The sequence below is a fragment of the Bufo gargarizans genome, chromosome 1 (assembly GCF_014858855.1).
Source record: "Bufo gargarizans isolate SCDJY-AF-19 chromosome 1, ASM1485885v1, whole genome shotgun sequence".
In the NCBI taxonomy this organism is placed as follows: domain Eukaryota; kingdom Metazoa; phylum Chordata; class Amphibia; order Anura; family Bufonidae; genus Bufo; species Bufo gargarizans.
The window spans coordinates 402,343,499-402,370,110 of NC_058080.1; the positions used below are offsets into that span (position 1 = coordinate 402,343,499).

The 26,612-nt window shown below is 42.0% G+C and overlaps 1 protein-coding gene across 7 annotated transcripts in view; it reads right to left on the reverse strand.

The window, feature by feature from the left end:
- The window catches only part of SUSD1 (sushi domain containing 1), a 206,725-nt gene that overhangs the window by 89,416 nt on the left and 90,697 nt on the right, over positions 1-26,612 (reverse strand). For 4 of the 7 annotated variants that reach the window (XM_044271174.1, XM_044271172.1, XM_044271170.1 and 1 more), the window contains 8 exons: positions 22,922-23,019; positions 22,637-22,826; positions 20,554-20,663; positions 19,459-19,642; positions 11,833-11,921; positions 10,498-10,642; positions 10,233-10,318; positions 435-624 (listed from right to left, as the gene is read on the reverse strand). In XM_044271174.1, coding sequence (XP_044127109.1) covers positions 435-624; positions 10,233-10,318; positions 10,498-10,642; positions 11,833-11,921; positions 19,459-19,642; positions 20,554-20,663; positions 22,637-22,826; positions 22,922-23,019 — 1,092 coding nt within the window. The remainder of the gene's footprint in view (positions 1-434; positions 625-10,232; positions 10,319-10,497; positions 10,643-11,832; positions 11,922-19,458; positions 19,643-20,553; positions 20,664-22,636; positions 22,827-22,921; positions 23,020-26,612) is intronic. The other 3 variants (XM_044271176.1, XM_044271171.1, XM_044271175.1) reach the window with 3 other exon arrangements.

The following is a 26,612-nucleotide window of genomic DNA, read 5'->3' on the forward strand; positions in this document are numbered from 1 at the left end:
TTTCGGATGAAACATCCAAAGTCGATTTGCATAAAACTTTGTTTTAATACTGTACGGAGCAGGAGTTCCGTACAGTATTAGAATACGCAAGACTTCACGAAGCAATAACTTCGGCTCATCGGAGCCAATACATTCTCCTGCTCCGTACAGTATTAGAACAAAGTTTTATGCGAATCGACTTTGGATGTTTCATCCGAAATAGATTTGCTCATCCCTAATGATAATTGCCATTTGCTGAAGTGAGACAACCCCTTTAAGTTGTTCCGTATTGCAGGAAACTAGTATTTGAAAAGCATTTAGTCTACAAACAATGAAAGCTCCGCCACACTGTATAAGCATTATTTGCTTCCCAGCTTTGATGCCATATTTGTTGCTTGGCTCAACAAGTAAACACATCCTCTGATTCATTTCCCATCTGATGATTGAATGCATACCTGAACTTGGGGTAAAGATAGAGATGTGCTCGGGAGATTGAGGGTAAAATGCTGACACAACATCCACTGTGTAGTTAATGCCTTTTTGCAGTTCAAAACACACAACAGGTTGTTTCTCGTCCGTTGTGAGATTAGACAGCAGCTTGTGTGAGATGCTCTTTTCATCTGTTCTATAACCGTAGATAAAAAACTGAAAAATAGAAAAAAGGGTAGAACTGTTAGAACACTGCATTAGTAATATAGGCAATGACTGCAGGGCTCCAATGAACACATGGCTGGCCGCACATATTGAATTTCAAACTGGTGCCAGATATAGGCTTATTTGTAAGTAGCATTGATTTATAATTTAATCGCTTGTTACAAGTTTTCATATATTTCAAATAGTGGTTTGCAAGTTACTACACTGCAAAGATCCCCCTGGCAAAGCAGTTACTATGCCGAATGTTAAACATTTTACAAATATTGTATACATGGATGCCCACCCTAAGGCTTCCTGCACACAAACGTATCCATTTTGCAGTCCGCAAATCGCAGATATGCAAAATACGGATGTCCATTGTACACTTTTCACGGGCCCCATTATAGAAATGCCTATTCTTGTCCGACCGCAATATGGGCAAGAATGGGACATGTCCTATAGTTGGTGGCAGACTTTCGTCTGCTGTCCGCATTTTTTGAAGCCTCAGTAACGGATACGCAAAAAATACAAATGACATCCGTGTGCATTCCGTATTTTTCTGAACAGAACAGCTGTCCCTTCATAGAACTGTACTATCCTTGTCCGTAATGCGGACAATAATAGGACATGTTCTATTTTTTTTCAGAACGGAAAGACGGATATACGGAAACGGAATGCACACAGAGTAAATTCAGTTTTTTTTGCGGACCCATTGAAGTGAATGGTTCCGCATACAGTCCGCAAAAAAAACAGAACAGACACGGAAAGAAAATATGTTTGTGTGCATTAGCCCTCATAGAAATGAATGGGTTTGCATTCGGTCCATAACAAATGCAGATCAGATGTAGACCAAAAATATGGTTGTGTGCATGAAGCCTAAGGGTCCATTCACACGTCCGTAAGTGTCCTGCGGATCCGCAAAACACGGACACTGACAATGTGCATTCCGCAATTTGCGGACCGCACATTGCCGCCACTATAATAAAAAATGCTTAATCTTGTCCGCAATTGCGGACAAGAATAGGACATGTTCTATTTTCTTGCGGAAACGGAAGCACGGATGCAGAAGTGCGGATCCGCAAATGCGGACAGCACATTCCAGCCCCAATTGAAAATGAATGGGTCTGCACCTGTTCCACAAAATTGCGGAACAGATGTGGACCCATTTTGCAGACGTGTGAATGGACCCTAAGAGGTATGTTTATCTCAGGATAGAAGTTCAAACTGGCTACAGACATAAGAATGTGGCCACAATGTGACAAGTCCTCCAAGTTTTTTTGTTGGGACATCTGGTGGGAAGGAGCAACAAAGGAAAAGAAAGTTCCCACTAAACAATCTTTCAGAGCATGGGAAATATTTCTCTTGTCTATTGTCTCTACACCTTATCTTGAACAAGAAAGATGTTGAAGTAATAAAGATCAGTGATATCACTAAGGCCTCATTCACACAACCGTGGAAATAGCCGTGTGACAGCAGTTTTTTTAACGGATGTCACACAGCCGTTTTCAAAACCATTACAATTTATGGGGCTATTTAACCAACATCCAAAATTAAGACATCCTATTTTTGGCTGCTTTTAACACCCAGATAGACTCCATTGAAATCAATCTGCCTGTTTTTAGCACAATGGGGAAAATAAATACTCATCTCACCACAGACACACGTGGGAAAATTTGATCTGCACTGAGGCAGCAGAACCTGACACCTCCAGTGTGATCATGTGACATTACAACGTTAAGAGTGTCAGGTCCTGCTGCCTCCATTCAGGGGCCGACTGGCCATAGGCCCTAAAGAAAAAACTCCCAGTGGGCTGATGTCACGTGGCCATCTGAGCCCTCCTTACAGTTAGAGATGGCCTTGCGGTTCGCCTGGCTGTCGTTTTGCAGCGAAGTTTGCTCGTTGACGGTTCATCGAACGGGCAAACATATGGCGATGTGGCCGTATTCTTTTACATTGTGAAGAACTTTGACCCATGACACATCCATCAGGTGGTACAGGACAGCCAATTGAGACTTTTCAGCACATGGACATACCCCCTACCTTATAAATAAACCTGGTCTGGGCGCCATTTTACATTCAGTCTTTTGCCAGTGTAGGGAGAGGTTGCTGTGTGGAGCAGGGACAGACTGTTAGGGACACAAATCACTAGCTGATAGGGCCACAAAAGTCCTTTTAAGGACTGGTATAGGTGTACTATCGATAGGTGTGACATACTGAGGGGTGTATTGGAAACGCTATTGGAACCAATAATTTCTACTGGTGTGATTTACCAGTTGCCCCTCAAAAAATCTGATTGAAGCAGGGGTGTTATATACCAATAATATACTTCTATATAGTGCATTTGGGTATTGCAGAATTTGTTTGCGGCTTTGCTACGTTATCGCAGCTACAGATAGTGACAAACGCCATTGGAACAAATAATTTCTACTGGTGTGATATACCAGTTGCCCCCCAAAAAACTGATTGAAGCAGGGGTGTTATATACCAATAATATACTTTCTATATAGTGCATTTAGGTAGTGCAGAATTTGTTTGCGGTTTAGCTGCGTTACCTCTGCTACACAGAGTGACAAAAGCTATTGGAACAAGTAATTTCTACTGGTGTGAAATACCAGTTGCCCCTCAAAAAAAGGGATTGCAGCAGGGGTGTTATATACCAATAATATACTTTCTATATAGTGCATTTGGGTAGTGCAGCATTTGTTTGCGGTTTAGCTGCATTACCTCTGCTACAGATAGTGACAAACACCATTGGAACTAATAATTTATACTGGTGTGATATACCAGTTGCCCCCCCCCCCCCGCAAAAAAAAACTAATTGAAGCAGGGGTTTGCTATACCAATTATATACTTTCTATATAGTGCATTTGGGTAGTGCAGCATTGGTTTGCGGTTTAGCTGCATTACCTCTGCTACAGATAGTGACAAACACCATTGGAACAAATAATTTATACTGGTGTGATATACCAGTTCCCCCCCCCCCCAAAAAAAAACTGATTAAAGCAGGGGTGTTATATACCAATAATATACTTTCTATATAGTAAATGTAGGTAGTGCAGCATTTGTCTGCGGTTTTGCTGCGTTAAGGTATCTACAGATAGTGACAAACGCCATTGGAACAAATAATTTCTACTGCTGTAATTTACCAGTTGCCCCTCCAAAAAAATTGATTGAAGGAGGGGTGTTATATACCAATAATATACTTTCTATATACGGTAGTGCATTTAGGTAGTGCAGCATTTGTTTGCAGTTTTGCTGCGTTACCACATCTACACAGAGTGACAAACACTATTGGAACAAATAATTTCTACTGGTGTGATTTACCAGTTGCCCCCCAAAAAAACTGATTGAAGCAGGAGTGTTATATATCAATAATATACGTTCTATATAGTGCATTTAGGTAGTGCAGCATTTGTTTGCGGTTTAGCTGCGTTACCTCAGCTACAGATAGTGACAACTGACATTGGAACAAATAATTTCTACTGGTGTGATATATCAGTTGCCCCCCCAAAAAAACTTTTGATTCACGGGTGTTATATACCAATTATATACTTTCTATATAGTGCAGTTGGGTAGTGTAGCATTTGTTTGCAGTTTAGCTGCGTTACCTCAGCTAAAGATAGTGACAAACGACATTGGAACAAATAATTTCAACTGATGTGATATACCAGTTGCCTCCCCAAAAAAGTGATTGAAGCAGGGGTGTTATATACCAATAATATACTTTCTATATAGTGCATTTGGGTAGTGCAGCATTTGTTTGCAGTTTTGCTGTGTAAAATTGATATCCAATAACCGTGTAATCCACCTCCAGCCACATACTTGTTCTTTTCTGTATGATGAATGCCTATTAGTGTGTGCCTCGGAGGAATTCAACACCAGTGACGACCACGTGTTATCGAATTTCAACTATTATCATTAGTTTTTTTTTTCAAGAGGGGGGATTTCGTTAGCCATGTTCTTAATCCAATTTTATATTTTTTGTTCTTTTAAACATATGTATTTGACCTGTATTTGTACTGGCCTGCAGTAAAATTGATATCCATTGACTGTGTAATATACCTCCGGCCACATAATCATTTGATCTTTCCTGTCCATTGAATGTCTAATGTTTGGGGCCTGTAGTCCAGTGGCCTACAGTAAAATTAGTATCCATTGACCGCATAATGTACCTCAAGCCATATACCGTAATCAGAATTAATTTTTTGTCAGGTGAATGCCTAATTTTTAAGGCCCATACTCCTGTGGCCTAAAATAAAAATGTTCTAGGCTCCAACAGGGCACATTTTATAAAATTTCCCTTTAAGACGCATAAAAATGTCCCCGATTGAGATACATATTTTTTGTGGGAATTTTTGTCATTGATCCCCCTCTAGTATGTCACTGTCCATGTTGTGGGACTATTTGTACACTTCTACTAAGTATTTGGTGGCTGCAAATATGAGCTGAAGGTTTTTCAGGTTCGCCTGCCATTAAAGTGAATGGGGCCAGCCGCGAATTTGCGGTTCACGAACATTTGATCGCGTTCCCGAACCGTCCCGGCCGATGTTCTTCCATCACTACTTACAGTCACCAGCTGGGTACTTAATTTCATGCTTCAAGCTTCAATTAACGCTGAGAACATCAGGTACTTGACATGTACCTGACTGGTGGCCATTGGTGTTATCAGATGGCTTCCTGCCCCATCACAAAAAAGGAAACTTTCCCTGGATGCGTGGACCATGTGCAAATCGCAGTGCCGACCCATCTTATTTGATACCTATCCTCTGGATAGGTCATCATTATCTAATCAGTGTGGGTCTGACACCGGAGCCCCCCGCCGATCAGCAGTTTGAGAAGGCAGTGGTGCTTGCAGTAGCACCGCAGCCTTCTCTCTCCTTTAACTAGGTTGAGTGACGACACCAGAGGCGTTGCTAGGTTAAAACATTCGGGGCCTGGGCCCCTGATGTTTTGTCCCAGGCCCAGAATGTCCTGCCTGCTAGATACATACATCTTTACGAAGGCAATACAATTGAATCTAATGCCCTGCAAGAGCTGAAAGAACCTGTGATGACATCACAGGTCATGTGACCAGTAAAATAAGCAGTGGTTGAGAAGGACCTGCGATTATGTCACCATCATGTGACCAGTGCAGGAGAGGAGGGCAGTGAAGAAGAGAAGTCCTGGGGGAAGTAGCTGTGGTGAGGTCTGATACAATGCTGGAAGTTGTGGTTATTTAACTGGGACTGTATGTTAGGGCTGAAGGGAGAGATCTTATTTACATGGGAATGTATGTTGATGGCGGCTGTGGGAGGGAGTGATGTTATTTACATGGGACTGTATATTGAAGGCGGCTGTGGGAGGGGATTATGTTATTTACATGGGACTGTATGTTGGAGGCCGCCGTGGGAGCGAGTGATGTTATTTACATGGGACTGTATGTCAGAGGTTGCTGGGGGAGGCAGTGATGTTATTTAGATGGGACTGTATGTTGATGGCGGCTTTGGGAGGGAGTGATGTTATTTACATAGGACTGAATGTTACAGGGGTCTGAGGGAGGGAGTGATGTTATTTACATGGGATTGAATGTTGAGGGAATGATGTTATTTACATGGGACTGTATGTTAAAGGTGGCTGGTGGGGGGGAATGATGTTATTTACATTGGACTGAATGCTGAGGTGGTGATGTTTACATGAGATTGCGTGATGGAGGCAGCTGGGGAGGTGGTGATATTATTTACTTGAGACTGTATGTTAAAGGTGGCTTGGGAGGAGGTGATGTTATTTACATGGGACTGTATTTTAGAGTGGGCTGTAGATAGGTAGGGATGTTATTTACATGGGACTGTATAATGGAGGGGTCTGGAGAGATGGTGAGATGTTATTTACATGGGACTGTATTTTGGAGGGGGCAGGAGAGATGGTGTGATGTTATTTACATGGGACTGTATGGTGGAGGGAGGAATATAACTACAGGGGGAACTGCAGGGGGCATTATAAATATTGGAGGAATTTCAGGGTGAGCATTATAACAGTAGGGGTGGTATAAATACTAGGGGCACTGTAGGAGTATTATAAATCCAGGGGACATTATAGGCATTCTTATTACTACTGGGGGCTCTCTAGGAGGGACTTATAGATCTGCCTTATTTCTACTAAGAGCACTATGGGGGGCCTTATTACTACTGTGGGGTCTGTAGACAGTTTTATCACCACTGGGGGAACAATACTACTAGGGGCTCTGTTGAGAGTATTATTAATACTGGAGGGCTCTTATTCTAATGGGGGAACTTCTTGGGGAGCATTATCACGGTTGGGGGAACTGTAGGGGGCAGTATTACTAATGAGATAATTACTATTGGTGGGACATTGTGGAGCACTATTACTATGGGGGCACTAATTTTTCTTCAGGATACTATTTGGGGGTATTGGAGAGCACAGCAAGCAGCAGGATAACACTGTGGGGACGCAAGGTTGGGGGATGATGTCTGTGTGTCACACTCTGCAGAGACAAGGCCCAGCTGACAGAAGATGTACAGACCAAATGAAGAAGATGATGACAGAGAAGATCTACATCAGAGGAGACATCACCTGGAAGGCACTGAATGCAAGAGGTATGTGTTGCTGTATAGCAAGCATAGCAAAATGCGTTGTGTGGGAGCAGGGGGGGGGGCAACTTTGAGAACTGGGCCATATTCATTAGATCTTTTGAGACCCTGGCAACACCCCTGGATGACGTTCATGTGTCACGTGGTCTAGGAGCAGCTAAGCTCCATTCAAGTGAATGAGGCTGAGCGCAATACTAAGCACAGCCACTATACAATGTACGGTGATGTTCTTGGTAAGCTGCCAGAAGGCAGAGTTACTCACAGGAGCACAGCTGCCTTTTCAAAACATCTGATCGGCGGGGTCTGACCCCCACTGATCAGTAAAAAAATAAATTGGAAATGCCTTTTAAGTTCTGACCAAGGACAACATCTGCATGGAGTTTGCATGTTCCACCTGTGCTTGCGTGGGTTTCCTCCAGGTACTCCGATTTCCTCCCCCACTCTATTATATTTCCTGAGGGCATTATATATACTGAGGGCAAAGCAGGGGTTTGTGTTAAAAGAAAAAAAAAAGACATTTAATTTAATTCCGTTTTTAACAGACATTACAAAAAGATGTAAAATGGATAAAAAAAAACTGGTGTTAAATACAAATAGCCAGGCATAAAAAATTCATTTTTTCCACTGGCCAGACTGAGAGGTACCATCAACATCATCCTGCTGTTACTGAGATGAGTAAGCCATCCAGTTCACAGTGTCATCCACAGTAATAGTGTAACGGGGCGCCAAAGGCGCACTTGGTCTCCCATCAGCCACAGACCTGCTGCTTAGCTTCGGGAGCGAGGATCTGTGTTCAGCCTCATTCCCAGGGCAGCTTTTGCTAGCTGGGAGGCTCCCTGCTCCTAGGTCTGCCTTGAGCGCCGAGCTGATCACTCGGTGCTCGACTTGTTTGTCTGTCGGTCATGTGACACTGGCCACGTCACATGACCCTCACTCCCCACTATAAATACAGGCAACCTGCTGGCTACAGGTTGCCTGTGATTTTGGTCCCTTAGGCTGTGTATTATTGTTCTTATTTAGCTTACCTCTGGATTTGACCATTGATCTGCTTCCTGACACCTCTTCTGCCTGCTCCCTGAACCTTGACGCTACCTCTCGGATTTTGACCTCGGCTTGCTTTTGGATTATGTCTTTGCCTCTCCTCTTGTACTGATGTGACCTCCTGGACTGACCCCGGCTAGTTAACCCGCCTCGCCCTTCCGTTTTTGGTGTTACCTTGCTTGTTCTACCTCTCATTGGCTGTCTGCTTCCCTGCTGTCTCTGTCACTCTGCTTGCACTTACTCAGGTCAGGGACTGTCGACCAGTTGCGCCCCGTCACCTAGGGTGGTGCAACTAGGTAGGGACAGGGGACCGGGTGGCAGCTCAGGGGGTGCACCTCCGCTCTATCTTTATACCTGCGACTCTACCCCGTGACAAATTGTTGTTCTGTCCCAGCTATGACTCTCAATTAGAATTAATCATAAATGTATTGTGTTATATCTGTTAACCACTGTACTTAGTGGCCATTGTTATATTTGGTTTATGTACGTTATCTTTGGTTGTAATTCATTATGTTGTTCATCTTGTTGCTCATCCTGTGTCTTTCAGTCTTTTCCTGTTTGTCAGACATGCATCACAGAGCTGGAGAGAGGATTTTCCTTTGACCTTTAACACCATTTCATTCAATAAATTACCTAAAGACTTATCCATTGAATCCCCCTTACTGGAATTCTACATGCAACTGATGTTGTTAGGGAATGATTATAGCAAGTTCATCTTCCATTGCTTGTACAAGAGATTGTCCCTCATCAGAGACTTCTCTCACATATATCGGTGGCAAAATAATAGTTAATAGCCTACTACAGCTACTACTGGATGGACGGCTGGTGCTGACTATGCTGCTGCTGCTTACAGCCACCCACATTCTCACTGGTGGATGATGTGGCATAGTTGTTTCCTCTTACATTGCTCCATTCATTGGCAGTCTGTCCTTTAGCAGAGATTTTATTTTTAACCTGATATTTATAAAGGAAAACAATCAGAAGTCACACAGTCTATCCACTAAAAGCACACTGTATTGTTGGACAGAGTCCAGTACAATATAACTGTGATGCAGAGCAGTACATCAGGGCACAATAGTGTGTAATCTACTGAATTTATTAAATTAAATTTTAAAAATAGGTTGAAGAAGAAAAAAGGTCAGTTGGACAGTCCAGTACAATATAACTGTGATGCAGAAGAATACATCAGGCACACTAGTTTGTGATCGACAGATTTTTTTAATTAACTTTTTTTTATTTATGTTTTTATAAAAATGGTCAATTGGGAGTCCAGCACAATAAACGGTAACTGTGATGCAGGACAATACATCAGGCACCAGGATTAATATTGTAAAAGATGTGTGTCTGTGATTGTAAATTATGTGATGAAAATAGAGTAGTATAGCTTTAAATTATGCACTAGCATTCAATACAATGAGGCAGCCTGAAAAAATTACACAATGGCACACTGACTCCTGTCTCTAAAACCTATCTGTCTGTGAATTAATTATATATCTAACTAGCTATTGTCTTTTCCTCACTGTGAAAGAAACGTTCTAACTAAACTAAACTAGCTGTATTCTGTGTTGTAAAATCTCTTATCTCGGTTTGCCAGACATCCTATCCTTCCAATGTATAAGCCAAAAGAACACATGCAATTCCTGGTTAGGATGTTATATAGTGCCTATGATATGTCCACTGAGTCATCACTACATCAGACCTACAGTCCCTCATGATTTGCTGAGGCTGACTGCAAGGCATCATGGACAAGCCCACCAGGATGGGGTCTTCTTGATCTTCCCTGTCTTCTGATTTGTAAAATGGTGGATGCCATTTTGAGCCATTTGCTTGGCATGAATCCCAAAAGGTTCAGATTCACTGAAAGTTTTTGGAGGCCTGTGCCTCTTTGTAAATTTTAGGCATTCTGCGCTGACGGACTTTATAATAAGACTAGCGTATGTGACGCCAGTCCTAGTATATTTGCCCATTTATGTCAGAAATCTATGACCTTACCACATAGAGCTCTTTTGACCTGAAGTGTCTTCTCCAAATCAGACAGGTTTCATTGAACACAGTTAAGTTTTGAATTGGTTCTCCACCTATAAAATATAAAGGCAAAAGATAGTATGAACATGTTTTTAAGCTTATTTGAGACTTTACAGAGCGATATGTTTTTATAGCCTCACATTGGAACTGTAATGAATTTGAAATCTTTTTTTTTTTTACTAAAGGGGACATATACAATTTAAATGGAATTATATTACAATATTTAACTTACTAACAAGGTTGGAAAAGGCTCCAGTCACATTGATATACTGGGAATCCATGGGAATGTCTACACATATATTATGGTCTGTATTAATCTTGTACATCAGATCTTGAAATAATTCTTTTGGAGACCACCTCTCCCCTTGAGCATACAGCTGTAAGTTCAAAGATAAAATTACGAGACTGAATAAAATTAAATTTATTACCAGCCCAGAATTAGTTATAGATACTTATTACATACTAAATGTCAGTCATGGATATAGCCTACTAGCAGACCATATGTACTGCTCACATTTCTTTACACTCATAAAATCCAGCAAATGAAGACTAATCTCAGGGACACAGTCCCAGGGAAAATGTTTGCATTAGGACTTATACATATATTATGGCTCTTGGCTCTGTACAGGCTCTTAGTTTTATGAAGCTGTAATACGGCCCTCAAAAAACTCTATAGGGCTGTATTGTATCACTGTATGATTATGACTCTATACATACAGTCTTATTCTGTGGAATTCCATATGAATCTGAAATATATTATGGTATGTTCATTAAATGACATTTTAGAGAAGCATTCCCCCTTATTAGAGAATATAGCCTAATATGATATGGTACTGAGGTACCACTAAAAGGGGTATTCATATCTCAGACATTTACAGAGCCTTGAGTATTTATACCCCTTGAACTTTTCCATATTTTTTAATGTTACACCCACAAACATAAATATATTTTATTGGGATTTGATGTGATAGACCAGTGATGGGCAAACTGCGGCTCACCAGCTGTTGCAAAACTACAAATCCCATCATGCCCTGCTGTAGGCTGATAGCTGTAGGCAGACTGGGCATACTGGGAGTTGTAGTTTTACAACAGCTAGAGAGACGCAGTTTGTCCATCCATGTGATAGACCAACACAAAGTAGCAAGTATTTGTGAAGTAAAAAGAAAATGCTACATAGTTTTCAGATTTTTTAATAAATAAAATCTGGAAAATGTGTGCATTTGTATTCAGCCCCCCATGAGTTAATACTTTGTAGGACCACCTTTCGCTGAGATTATAGCTGCAAGTCTTTTGGGGTATGTCTCTACCAGCTTTGCACATCTAGAGGCAGAAATTGTTGCCCATTCTTCTTTGCAAAATAGCTCAAGCTCAGTCAGATTGGATGGAGAGCGTCTGTGAACAGCAACAAAAAGTGGGCCTGTCTGTTTTAAAATGCCAGGGCTGAATTTCAGTCTCAGTCCAGACCTGGCTGTAATAGTTCTGGTAACTTAGCCATCATTATTAAAATTGATAGAACCTCCATACAACATATTTGCATAGTCACAGGAGTATAAAGATAATCACTTACTTTGTATATCTTTTGTAATCCATCTAAACTTCGATTCCACCACAGACAAGTTTCATTAAATTTGTGTTCTTTTGTCGAATTTTCAACTTCTGAAGAACAAAATGTGATGTGTTTATTTTATGCTTTGATTTCAGCATTTTAGCATTTTCAGCATTTTAGACATTCTATAGGTTTTATGGTAGATGTAAACAAGAATGTTCCCATTCACTGACAGCAAACAGCAGCATGAGTGTAACTACATTCAGAGCAATCAGATCATTTGCTATGGAGCCTGAAGAAGGAGGGAGGCCACTCAAGTGCAGTAATTTAATTATTGTATTTTTCACTTTATAAGACTCACGTTTCCCTTCCAATAGTGGGGAGAAAATGGCAGTGCTTCTTATAAAGTGAATACTAGTGAGTACTTCCAATATGCACTAGGTGAGGGGAGCGGGGAGTGAAGCACTGTAAGTGCTTCCTATACTCAACATCACTGGTCTTTTTCCCTGGGGCTGTGCTGCTCCTCAGGTCCTGACCACGTACAGTGTAGCACGGGCCCGGAGAAGACAAGGGAGCACAACTTCTGCAGAGACCGCAGGACCTGGAGAGGAACGGCAGAGCAGGAGAGTTAAGTGATGTTATTTATTTTAAAAGTCTAATCTGAGGTCTGACAGGGGTCTGACATGTGAGTTCTGATAGGGGTCTGCATGGAAGTCTGATCTGAGGTCTAATAGGGGTCTGACATGGAGGTCTGATAGGGGTCTGACATAGAGGTCTGATGTGAGGTCCTGATATGGGGGTCTGATGTAAGGTCCTTATATGAAAATCTGATGTGAGGTCCTAATAGGGGGGTCTGAACTGAGTTCTTGATATGAGGATCTGATGTGAGGTCCTGATTTGGGGATATGATATTGGGCATCCATTCTGTTTTATTATCATTCTGGAGCAGCCAATCCATACTACCAATTCCATCTAAATGAGTTTGTCCCTCTAGGTCTACCTCTAAATAGAAATACTTGGATACCTATACTTACAGTTGCTGATTGGTTATTATACTAAATGTAATATATTGGCTATGATGATGAAACTCCCATGGCTGCTGGGAGTGTATGGGTAGTTTTGGACTGAATTGTGGAAGTAACTGTACCTTCTGCCCTATAATGCAACTCTGTCAAAGGATGAAAACATTCGAATTTACACCCAAAAGATGACTGTTTGCCTTATGTTACAGGATATCTTGGTAAGACATACTTTTCCTTCCCATATACCTTTCCTTCCCATATACTGTAGGTTGAACTGTGGGGATGGCAATGGTTATCTGTTTTCAGAATATTCATATGTATAATGAGATGGCTGTTCTTTACTAGTCAGAAGTTTGAGTCTGTAATATGAGGGAGGCAAGACTCCTCGTGGCCACAAACTTCTGCACAGCTGTTGGCTAGGGCTGTAAAATGGATGTCTCTGACATAAAAAAGGAGGTAGTATGTGTTGACGTGATGCCCAGGTTGTGGGCTAAGTATCTGAGTGCATGTCACTATTCCTGGAGAGAAGTCCAGTAGTGTGAGATAGGGACAGGGCTGCCTATTTGTGTCACCTCTTAGTCAGTGCAGAGGACCAGTGGAACACACCAGTCAAGTGAAAGTGTATAGGGTTCAGGGTACCTTGTGGGACTGAAAGCAGCCAATCCCAATAGTTGTATTTGTTTGTGGAGATAAGAGTAAAAGAGCCACCATCCCATTCTAATCACACAGTTAAAATATCATGCCATCTGGATAATCGACAGAAACTAAGAAAGAGTAACTTCTAGCCGCTTTGTAGTATGATCTGTATTTGTCACAGTTTGAAACCTTGTTGCATAGTACCAATTTGAGCTTTCTTGGATTAAAAACAAGCTATGTTCAGCAGTTCTTTTCTGTTGCCTGATTATTCGGTGCTCCTGACCTGGACAGCATTTAGAGGCAATTAGACTTGGACAGGATTTGAAGCAGATCTATTTGTGACCATTACACTTTTGAGCCTCCTTGGATTAAAAACAAGTTATGTACAGCAGTTCTTGTATGTCGCCTGATTATTCTATGCTCCTGACCTGGACAGTGCTTAGGTGCAATCACAGCTGGTCAATAACACATAAGCTCGTACCCTACAGTAAATGTTTTCTTGTCCTGATTATCACACAGGGGTGCACCTAGTTAAATGGTTTAAATGGTACATTCATACATAAGTCGAAATAACCGTCACCCTTTTACCAACTTTGTTTGTGCCAAACAAATATAACACCAACAGTTTGTCTTAACCAGTTTCCACTTCCTCTTGCTTCCAGTATACCTCCATACAGGACAAGTCTCTTTAAGAAGATTAATTACCCTGCCTAAGCCGATTTCAAGGCATCACACTGGACCAGCCGGAATCCTACTCCATACCGATGAGTGTCAAGCACCCTAAAACAGCTGTCTGGCTATATTCCCTTGTCAAATCCTTTGTTGGAAAGTCAGATCTTGACCCACAGGAAGCCAGCTTCAATAGGTGGCATTGGCGAGAAGGTTCTCTTTCTTTGGAGATACCCCTTTGCATACCACTTTCAACTTGAATAATAAATGAGCAGAAAAGTTTCCCAGAATATTAAAGTGAAAACTCCATCCAGAATCTTGATAGGAGGAATAACTTATTTTACTTATTTTATTCTGTAATGTATGCACTTTCCTGTTAAAAAAAAATTAAGAGAACCCTTAAAGGGGCTGTCCAACATTTAAGCAAATTTCACCATCCCCCCACATTTCCCCCACCAGACCTGTGGAGGACAGGATATTTAACTGCTTCTGGTTCCTTTGGGTCACTGGGCTCAAAGGAGCTGCAACACAGCAGCATGTAGTAGGTACGTGTCCTGTCCTCCACAGGTCTAGCAAGGAGGAAGGGATGAAGAGAATAATTTTGAAGCTGGACAATCCGTTCAAGCATGACTCTATGACCCCAATTTACTTAAACTTCAGGAATTACTGTAATCTGTCCAGTAAAGAAACATAAGCGATTGTGTATCAATTTAATGTATTTGGTGCAAATGAAAATGACATGAGGTGCATCGGAGAGGAAACAGCAAAATAACCCCCTAAAAGAGAATGGTTCTGCAGGTGGCGGCCACAGACAATTGTTCTCTTTTTATCCTTCCTTTCTGATTCTTCTCTTGTTCTGCATTTGCTTAGTATCCTTGTCACCTGCAGCCCAATCACATTGCACAGGTAGTCCTGCTTCTCCAGAATGGCACATAAATACATGCCATTCCAAGAAGGCTTGCTGTGTCTCCTACCACAGTTTCAAGAGCATGGAGATAATTCCAGGACATGAGCTATTACATGAAAAGAGCTGGATAGGATATGAACTAGCATCAGGACCGGTATCTGCTCCTTTGTGTGGAAGGAACAGGACGAGCACTGCCAGAGCCCTTCAATATTATTTCTAGTGTGCTACTGCTCTGCATGTTTCTGATGAAATTGGCAGAAACATACTCTATGAGGTGTCATGAGGGGCTGACATCCTGCAGTAAGACTTGTGCTCACAGGCCTGCATCGAGTAGATCAATTATCATTCACCAGAGAACACCAGAATTAATTGTCCATCACTGGCAATTTCATACTGAACACATGTGAGAGGCATGAAAAAGTCTGGAGATGCCACAGTGAATGTAATGTTGCCTGCAATCATCCATCATGACCAATTTGGTGGTGGATCAGTGATGATCTGGGGAGACACATCCTTAAAGGGTGGCACGAACCTCCATGTGATACCAACAAAACCCTTACTTCTTTTAGGTACCAGGCAGTGGCGTACCGCCCATAGAGGCAGACCACGCCATTGCTATGGGGCCCGCGGCACTGGGGGGCCCGGAGCGCAGAGAAGGCCCCGCCCACACTATTTGGCCCCGCCCACTGACATGCCGCTATAGCGCTATGCGGCTGCTTTTATTCTCAGCCTGCCCTGAGCCAACTATTCTTCCCCCCCCCGGCTCCCAGGGCCCCCTCAACCCAGGAGAAGTTAGAACGCAGCCGGCCAGCCGCAGCTGAATAACTAAAATAAGATTTACAGGGGGCGGAGCGGAGGCCGGCGAGAGGAGAGGCCCTGCGTGACGCGGCGAAGTGAGGAGGGGCCTGGGGGAGCGGCTTCAGTTGAGGTGCGACGCAGGACTTTTAGTCACGTACCTCACTGTGACCTCCTGCGTCGGATCTCGCGAGATGACGCGATGACGCGGCACGGGAAGGCACAGTGAGCGATCCTGTACCAGGATGCCACAAGCTGTCCTTAGAGAGGTAAGTATTAATTTTTTTATTTTTTTATGTACCCTACGTTCTACCCTTATTGCAGAGGCACTGGGGGCACGAGAGGAGGACCACTGACAGTACTCAGTCAGTGGTCCAGTGGACATCATAGTATTAATAAGAGTGGAGAGGGGGACATTATATTAATAATAAAGAGGGGGACATTATATTATTAATAAAGAGGGGGACATTATATTATTAATAAAGAGGGGGCCATTACATTAATAATAAAGAGGGGGGCATTACATTATTATTAATATAATGGCCCCCTCTTTGTTATTAATATAATGGTCCCCTGGGCCCCTCTTTATTATTCATGTAATGGCCCCCTCTTTGTTATTAAAGTGGGGGCCATTATATTAATAATAAAGAGGGGCCCTTATATTAATAATAAAGAGGGGCCCATTATATTAATAATAAAGTGGGGGCCATTATATAAATAATAAAGTGGGGGCCATTATATAAATAATAAAGTGGGGGCCATTATATAAATAATAAAGTGGGGGCCATTATATAAATAATAAAGTGGGGGCCATTATATAAATAATAAAGTGGGGGCCATTATATTAATAATAAAGTGGGGGCCATTATATTAATAATAAAGTGGGGGCCATTATATTAATAATAAAGTGGGGGCCATTATATTAATAATAAAGTGGGGGCCATTATATTAATAACAAAGAGGGGGCCATTATATTAATAACAAAGAGGGGGCCATTATATTAATAATAAAGTGGGGGCCATTATAATATACAGGGGGAATAATATTATGGGGAATGGGGGACTATCTGTCTGGCTCTAGCACAATATTGGGGGGCAGCAGGAGGAGTTGTTGAGACACCAGGAAGGAGAGGTTTATAGTAAAGTGAGGAACCTAAAAAAAATTCTGTGAAACTCTGCAGAGACGAGAAGCGGCTGAAAGAAGGTATCATGGCGGTCTTATCTCTGGATGAAGACGTTGAGAAAAGTCTACATCACAGGAGACGTCACTGGATGTAACAGGTATGGGGCGGCATTCTCCTGTAATAATATTATCCATGCACATATCTGTTTCTCGGTAGGGTAAGGGGTATATAGAATTTGACCAACACTGCCTCAGCCCGGCCCCAGACTTCAGGTCACACTGTGTGTGTTCTGAATTCTGGGGCCTCACACCCATCTACAACATTATCTGTACTCAGAGAGTTATCACTGTGTTACATAGGACTGCTAGTGATCTACTACAGTATTTGTTAAAAGGGGCGTGCCCAGGGTGGGGGGGGGAAGTAGGAAGAAAGCACACTGTCCTGAGAATTTTGGGGGGGGGGCATTAGGGGTTGGAGGGCTCATAGAGGACAGTGTGCTTTCCTCCTACACCTACTCCTTCCTAACAACCCCCCCCCCCCCGGGCATTTTGGAGGGCATTAGGGGTTGGATATTAACCCCTCTAACTCCTTGCTGCTAATGCTGAGTGTGCACATAGCCACCAAATGATATTTCACCAACCAGCCAAACCCCCCACCCCCCACACACAAACACATGCGTATATGTGCACACTCAGCAGCAAGGAGTTAAAGGGGTTTGGGGTAAGAGAAGTGATGACAAAATGGCGCAGGTAGCAAAGGGGTTAAGATGTGGGGGATGGCTTACGTCCGGCTTTAGCACAGTGGACAGAGGCAGGAGGAGTGATGTGTATGCGCTCCTGCGCTGCACTCGGTCAGTTGTGTGGCATACATATTGCGCCCTGTGTCCACTCTGCTAAAGCCTGGCAAGTGACATGCCCATTGTATGAAAATATAAAAAAATAAAAATATTTATCCCTAACAGTTTCTGTAGGTCATGTATAAATTTATTTAATGGGGGTGTGGCATGGGAGGAGCCAGGTCAGGAAGTGGGAGGGGCCATGGTGGGTAGTGGGCGGGGTTAAGGGGCCCAATTCAGATTTTTGCTATGGGGCCCAGTGATTTCTATGTACGCCCCTGATACCAGGATTACATTTTTAGAGGCATTATCAGACCTTATGCTGGTGCAGTAAACTCTGGGTTCCTCCTAATACAGGACAGTGACCGGTGTCATGTAGAACAAATGTGTAGACAGTTCCTGGATGACAAAGGCATTGATGCCATTGACTGGCCCTCATGTTCCCCAAACCTCTATCCAGCTTAGAACCTCAGGGACATTCTGGGTCAGTGCATCCGATCGGATTATCTAACCAAATAGGGCAACAGACTGTGTAAGAGTTCATTGATGCCCTGATCCTGGTCTGGGAGCAGATCCTCCAGGACACCATCTACCATCTCATCAGGATCATGCCCATATGCATTTGGGAATGCATATAGGCATGTGGGGGTCACACACTACTGAGACACAATATGAGTTATAATGATGAAATTCACACAGATTGGATCTCCCTGTGATTTTAAGTTTTTACTTTCATTTTCAGGGTAGTCCAGTGCTCAATCGTGTAATAATTTTGGTTTCCACTGACCATTGATAACTCATTTTCTTCTCAATGAACTACACAATTTATCAAGTTTCAGTATGTGATTTAAAGGGGTTTTCCAACTGAAGACCTATCCTCTGGTGTGGGGTAATTTGATATGTAATACCACATACTCCCTCATAAGTTAAACTAGATGCATGCAATCTAGTGTTGAGCGTGAATATTCGAATTACAAATTTTATACGCATATATCGGCACTTCGAGAATTTGTGAATATTTCAAATATAGTGCTATATATTTGTTTTTCGAATATTCGTCATTTTTTTCCATCTGAAGCCATGATTCCTCCCTGCTTCCTACTTGTAGGCCAATGAATCATTTGGCCCACAAGCAACTTAAGCAGGGAGGAATCATGGCTTCAGATGGAAAAAATGACGAATATTCTAAAAAATGAATATATAGCACTATATTCTATAGTGCTATATATTTGTTTTTGACCCACGCCTGTATTGATCACATAATATTCGCATATTACGCGATCATTACCTTGCCGATTTTCGAGTAAAAAAAAAGAATGTATAATATAACGAATATTTGAATTTGCGAATATTCGACAAATATTCTACAAAATATTCGGGAAATATCGCGAATTCGAATGTGACCCCTGCCGCTCATCACTAATGCAATCCATATAATTAATGCATTAATTTACTTTTCTACAATACTGTCCCATAATGCACTTTTATTTTTATCTTTCTAAAAATTATGATTATTAGCATACCAGAAATCATCATTAGGCTTCTCACAAGACTTGGAAGATACCCCGAAATACACAAAATAAAAAAATGTCACCACTCATGCGCAGATACACCAAAACCACTAAATACATTTTTGGAACTTGGAGGCATCCATACTCACCATCACTTGTTACATTTATATAAGTAGATGCAGACAGTTCTGTGGATGACTCTGTAATATTAACAAAGTATTCTGCTGCAAGAGACAAATCCAAGCAGAGCACTGGTGCAACTTTGTCTGTGCTGAAGTTAAACATTATACTGTCGAGTAAACCTGAAGACCAAGTCCTTCCTTGGATAAACACCTACAAGAGAACGATATGCAGCATATTACAACTGTAAAAGAACTGTACTATTCCTTCCACAACATATATAACACTTTAGGTGGATATGTCATTGATTTTGATTCAGTAGAGGTAGATACGAGGAAAACTATAGACATCATTTTGGCATGGCAGGATGTAAAGACTTAGTTCTTACAGGTGATGGATGAACCACCCTTTTAGAAGTCAGATTATGGCATGGAACAGTATAACGTATATTAGGCAACAAAGTGTAGGCTATTTCTAGCTCTTAAAGTTCTTAAAGGTGTTCTGCACTTTCATTTAACTGATGATCTATCCTCTGGATAGATCATCAGCATCTGATCGGCGTGCATCCGACACCCGGGACCTCCGCTGATCAGCTGTTTGAGAAGGCAGCAGCGCGCTCCAGTAGCGCCACGGCCTTCTCACTGTTTACCGCCAGCCCACTGACGTCACGACTAGTATCAACTAGCGTGGGCGGGGCTAAGCTCTGTTCACTTGAATAGAGCTTAGCCGCGCCCACGCTAGTTGATACTAGTCGTGACATCACTGGGCCGGCGGTAAACAGTGAGAAGGCCGCGGCGCTACTGGAGCGCCGCTGCCTCCTCAAACAGCTGATCGTCGGGGTCCCGGGTGTCGGACCCCCACCGATCAGATGCTGATGATCTATCCAGAGGATAGATTATCAGTTAAATGAAAGTGCAGAACCCCTTTAAATCAACAGTACAATAAAAAGGTGTGTATGTCCATTAGTACTACTTCACCTCTTGAGGACCTTTTCTGAAAAAATTTATTAACTTCAGTTCAGGTAGGTGGGACTTTTCAGCAATGAACAATTGAAAATTTCAAGACCATAGCCCGGAAGGCAACAGGTACAGTAACTAATATTTGGCTTTTATACTGATACTCACATATCCTCTACTTACTGTATACACTTCAGGTGATCTTGCTGAGGAACTCCTTGTCCATGTCAAGCAAGTGTTATTCAGTACCAAAATGTCACCAAATGTTTGTTTCACTGCTAAATAAAAAGATTAACTTATTATGTATAGTTTAAGGGTCCTTTCATAGCACAGTAATTTTCTACTACCGACAAATCCAACTCAATTTTGATGTGGATTTGCAATGGAGTTGCTGAAGATTCAGCTTTACCCACCTGAAATCCTCATCAAAATCACCTTGTATCACTTGGATTTTACAACAGATTCGATAGCAGCGGAAAATGACGATACATGGGAATGCAACGTAACAGTTCGAATTGTTTATTTTACTGTCTCATCTCTGATTTATATATGTAACCACCTTCACAAATTCTTCTGAAAATGAGAAACTTCTCTTCTGCAAAGAGTTTTCCCCATGATGATCTGATATAGCATCCATTACATGAAAAGTCTACTGATTTCAATGGCCACTTTGTAACATAGATGGGACAAGCAGGGTTTTAAGAATGATCTCTGATGTTTGGCATTATATTTGAGAAATGGTCATAGATTTCAACACTTCTCCATTCAACTTCATACAGCGCTTTTATCTTCCTGCTGCTGGATAGCTATAACGGTTTACATCATTTGTTTGCAAAACTATTGTATGTGTTGTAGATTTTTAGGCATATAAGGGCACATCTAAATTAGTGCTTACATTTTAAACTTTTACATATACATATTTCTAAGGCATATACCATTCTTCTATTAAAACTGTGTGCCATTCAGGATATAGAAATGATATTATAAAAAAAATTACAGTTCGAGTTGTCATAGTTACAAGGATAACAAATTTGTATGTTTTATACTTTTTGTGATATTACTATGATAATTTTTTTTTATTAAAGTATGAAGCTTTTTCTTTTTTTATGTGTTATTTAATTTATATTTGTATTATTTCCCCTAATGGACATTCAGTTTTGACTTAAAACTCTAATGCTTTGGTGTATCTTTAGATTCCAATACCTTACAGTCTTTGCATGTAAAATAGCAGGCATTTGATAGGGCATATCTAAAGTAATGGCAGTTCTCTCCCGTTGCTTTAGAATCTTAGGCCTGCAATCCATACTGTTTGCAGCCTCAAAAGCCAGCCATACACATGACAATTATTGGATATGTTGCAATGATCAGTCATCTGTGGGATCGTTTAACTGAACTTTCCCACCAGCAGCATGCCAGACCAAACTGGCTGACCAAGGAGTGTTTTTTTTAACTGACCCCCCTCCCCTGGTCCCTGAGCACAAAGGCCTGAATTAAGCCAAACATGCCCTTAACATTATATTTTTGCCCATTGCAATCTGTTTTCAAACATTGGTTGGCCAAAACTCTCATGTTGATGGCCAGCTTTAAGTGTTAAATGGATTTTCCAGCCTTGGAGCCAACAACCCTTATGCTACAGAGTCCAGATCTGTGCTCCTGAACACAAAAAAAGAAGAGACTGAAGACTGACCTGTCCGCAGCCCCCACAAGACCAGGGAGTGGCACATCACATCAGGTTGAATGTTACATCACAGTTCTGAGTGCCATGAAACCCAATGTGACTGCTGAGGCCTGTGACTGGCCACAATGGTCACGGGACCCAGTCGCTTCCTGATCCTGTGGCGAGTGGAAACAACTGGGAACAGAGCAATACAGTAGATGCAGGCAGGTGAGTCTTCTTCTTTATGTTCAGGGCCACAGGCCCATAAGCTAGTGAGTATCAGCTTAGAGGCAACCCATTTAAATGGACAGTCTTTCCATAGTTATAGTGAAGCACCAGCACAGCTTCTGTTTTAACAACCATGTTCTGCCTGATTCATGGCTCTGATTGCCAAAAAATTGTGGACATATTAAAATATGTCTTAAAAAACCCTAAAAAAAAGCACATGGCAGACAACTGCTTAAAAAACCTAGGACACATTGTTTTCCATATCATTACTTACAGAGGAACTTACAGTAGAAGATCAGTGTAACAATAAGGTCTTATCCAAATTGAATTTATAAATGTATTAACTTAAAATAAATGGTTACCTACTAGTTGTTTCCACCGTAATGTTGAGCTGTATGGCTGGAAGAGTGGGAGAGATTGCCACCATAGACACTGTGTAGTTAGTGTCAGGAAGAAGATCCAAGCATAGAACTGGATTTTCATTGTCTGTAGTGTAGTTCAAACTCTTCTTGTCAACAAAGTCTTTATCGTTCCATCTAATTCCATATATACTGAACTGTTGTAAGAAATAAGAAACAAAACTGTTGAAGTGACCCTAACATTTACTTTTTGGCTCCGTTATATATAAAATTGTCAACTGTCTGGCCTTACCTTATACAAAATCTCCCAACCAGATATATCAGTACTCTTATGCCATTGCAGACAGGTTTCATTAAAAATGCTCAAGCTACTGATTAGATCTTCTTTTACTGAAAAGAAATTAAACTGTGGTTTATTTTTTCATCACAGAACTAGTGTATGTATGATATAGAAAAAAATTGCTAATAAAAAAGCTATTTTATGCTACATTGATATAGGCAATATAATTCTAAATACAGAGTCCTTCTATTAGTTTATCTAGTTTACAAAATCCATCATTATTTGCTTGTCTGATTCAGAAAATGTATTTTCATATGCCATATTTGGGCGTAATCAGAGGACCTGCATTTGTTGGCTACAAAATGGGTGAAATGGCTTCAAAGAACATATCTTGCTATAGAGGATCCAATGCATTACATTGGCATATCAGTGATTTCAATGAGAACTTGCGTAATGCTTAATTTTTCCTGTGGTGGCGCAAATTCCCAGATTACAGCTTATTGCTAGGGATACTAACAGTTGAACAACCCAGTGATCATCATCAGGGAACCCTTGTAGAAAGAAAGGGATTGCCCAGAGCAAGCAACCTCTTTAAAGGGAATCTGTCACCAGTTTTATTTGAGGGCAGTATAAACTGGTGAGAAAGACCATGAGCAAAATGCTAGGTTAATTACTTAAACAGGCTCAGTCATTTTGCTACAAATTTGTGTTGAGCAGTTCCACTGCGGGATTGCAGATTGCAAGCTCGGAAGTCCTTTTATTCATGACCTGCCCTCTCTTTCTACCCCCTGCCACTAATTGCTAATGGAATTGAAAATAACCTACTGTCTTCCCTGAGAAAGGGCAGCATAAACTGGTAACAGATTCCCTTTAGGATATATCCGCAACAATTTTATAATTGTAATAAATACTTTTTTCATTAAAGGGAACGTTCTGTCTTTGAGAAATGCCTTAAAATAGCAATGATACAGACCTGCGGTGCACTATCCAAACCAGTTCATCCCAAGGCATCTTTTGCTCAATATTAAGAGCAAAGCTGTAACACAGTTGGTGTAGACCAACTATGTCACTTATTGGATTTGACTTGGGGCTATTCCTAAGGACGTTATCTAAGTAGCCCCCTGGTCTTCACCCTTATACAATGTATTCGCTGAAGGGGAACCAGCAGGCAGCTACCTCTTGCAGCGGTCTCCATTTATTATTATTAGCTGATCTGGGCAGGTCAAAAGACACCGGTTCAGAGAAACAAAAGAAAAAAGGCAGAATCATTGTCAGTGGACAAGCTGAGGTCAGAGCAGGCAGAGTACCTTCAGTCCAGTAAAAAGGTCAAAGGTCAGGGCAGGTAGCACAGGGTCAGTATAATGAACAGGCAAAGGTCAAGGCAGGCAAAACACATACAATGTGGTTAACAGGCTGATATCAGGCACTTTTCACCAAATGGTACCTACGATGGCAGTAAAGGCACAAATTGTTGCTGCGTCTGTGCTGGTGCACATGCTAGGGCAGCTTGACTATATCCAGTTGCATAGACTCCATGTCACAACCAGACAGCTGAGAAGCTCTGACAGAGGCCTTTCAGAACCTCCTCCTTGACTTCCTTTGTTGTGGTATTCAGTTGCTCATCTCGTTAGCCTCTCTCAGCTGTCATGTGTTGGACTAATTGCTTCCCTTTAAATTCCTCCCCAGAATGCTTTTCTGGGTGGCTTATACTTCTTCCTGGAGTGTGTGTGCATGCTGGTCTTGTTCTCCTGTCTGCTACAAAAGCTAAGTGTTGAACATTTATCTGTTATTTTCTGTTTGCTGGATCCCAGGTGACCCTGACTCCCTCTGTATCTTGTGTAGGGAGCCGGTGGTCGTGTCCCCTCACTATTGTAGGGTGCTCAGGGGTTATATAGTCAAGGTACGTGGATATGCAAACCTCCACCATTCGGATCTTTGCATAGGCTGAGCAGCCAGGGAAAGTGCCAGGTCTTCTGCAGGGGTCTCCCCTTTGTTCCTTAGTTTTTGGATCCAGCGAGTCATTTATGCATGTTGCTTTGCCTTGTTTCCTGTACACCGTCCGTGACACTCCACTTGCAAAGCTGATTATTAGGGGAGCAAGGGCCTTTGGAAGGAAGGTGCCAGTCATGGAAGTCTCCTCTCCTCTCCTTGAAACATTTACCTGAAGCAGCGATCTATGTGTTGATATATCATAACCCTTGTGATCTTACCAACCTTGGATTGGTTATATACAATATAATGAGTTTGGTAAAAACATTTCCAGGGGTTCTCCAGGACTACAAAAAGATGTCTGCTTTCTTCAAAAAACAGCACTATACACAGGTTTTGTGGGGTATTACTGCTCAGCCCTGTTCACTTCAATGGAGATGAGCTGCAATACCAGACACAATAAACAGGTGTGGTGCTGTTTTTGGGGAAAATAAGCCATCTTTTGTAGTCCCAGATAACCCCTTTTCTATTGTAATGCAGTATGAAACAGAGTATCTCAGACCCAGAAATTGTATAAGAAAATATTGTATAAATGTCCAGGTAGTCCTGAGGTTCACTGGTGCTGTGCTGGATGGGGTCAGTATTCTCAGACTAGCATACAATAGGCTACAAACCCTAGTCTTGCTTAGATCACTGTTCCACTGTTTAGTGGAAATATTGCCTGAGGAGACCTTCAGCCACTGTAACCTAGCCCTGACCTGTCCTAGCTTTATCTGCAGCATAACCTTCTCCTTTCTCCTACATGTTTCGTCATGCTTATAGGCTCATCAGGCAGTGTCATTGTGAGTGGTCTGCATATGGGACAGATAGCAGCAGTGGCCACTATTGTAAGTGCAGAGTTATATATGGCGCTGGCCCCGCCTATCCGGGAGGCTCAATCTAGGCACCGATCCTATCACAGAAAGGGTGGTCAATGAAAAACATGCTCCGACATTACAGTAAAGGTTAGGAGATCTTTGCATGTGTCCAGCATGATGAAGTCATCCGGGGAAGCTGATAAACCCTCTCCTTTGATGTGGTGTGCTAGGCCTTTCCAAAACCATCTCCCTAGCCTCATTGTTCAAGAACAACTCCAAGGACAGAGTACAGAATTGGATGGCATATTGCCCGACAGCAAAGTTACCCTGGAGGAGGCATAATAAGGAAGATCCTGTGAAGGCTGTCCAGCCAGGTTCTTCAAAGATCCCAGAAGGTTGACAAGAATTATTGTGGGTTAGATGTCACGGGATCTCCTCGTTGGTAGAGGGGTGTGACCCAGGCTACACCAGACATAAGGGACACAAGGAAGGCAACCTTGCCACAATCTGTGGACCTGCGGGGAACTGGTGGGCCTGTAACTCAAATGGATTGTGTATTGGTAAGAAAACCCACAACAGGTCTTGGGATCTCCCTAATAGCACAGGAAATGCAGTGAGGGAGATCCCAAGACCTGTGGTGGTAGATGCAATCCTGCGCTACCAGAATAAGGGACTGGCTAAGGCTGTGGTGCAGACTCTGTGGCTTGATAAGGTGGAGTGGAAGTGGAGACAGTCATACAGATCAGCCAAGCAGAAACAGTATTAACATATTGCAGACATTGCTTCTGGTGACTACACTGATTAGTCATATCTAGTCGTGTCCATGGCCTTAGCAAATTTAAATGCGGGTGTGGATTGTGTCAAGGAACGTTTTTGGCTTAGGGTTTCTACTAAGGGCATTTTCTAATTGACTCCCC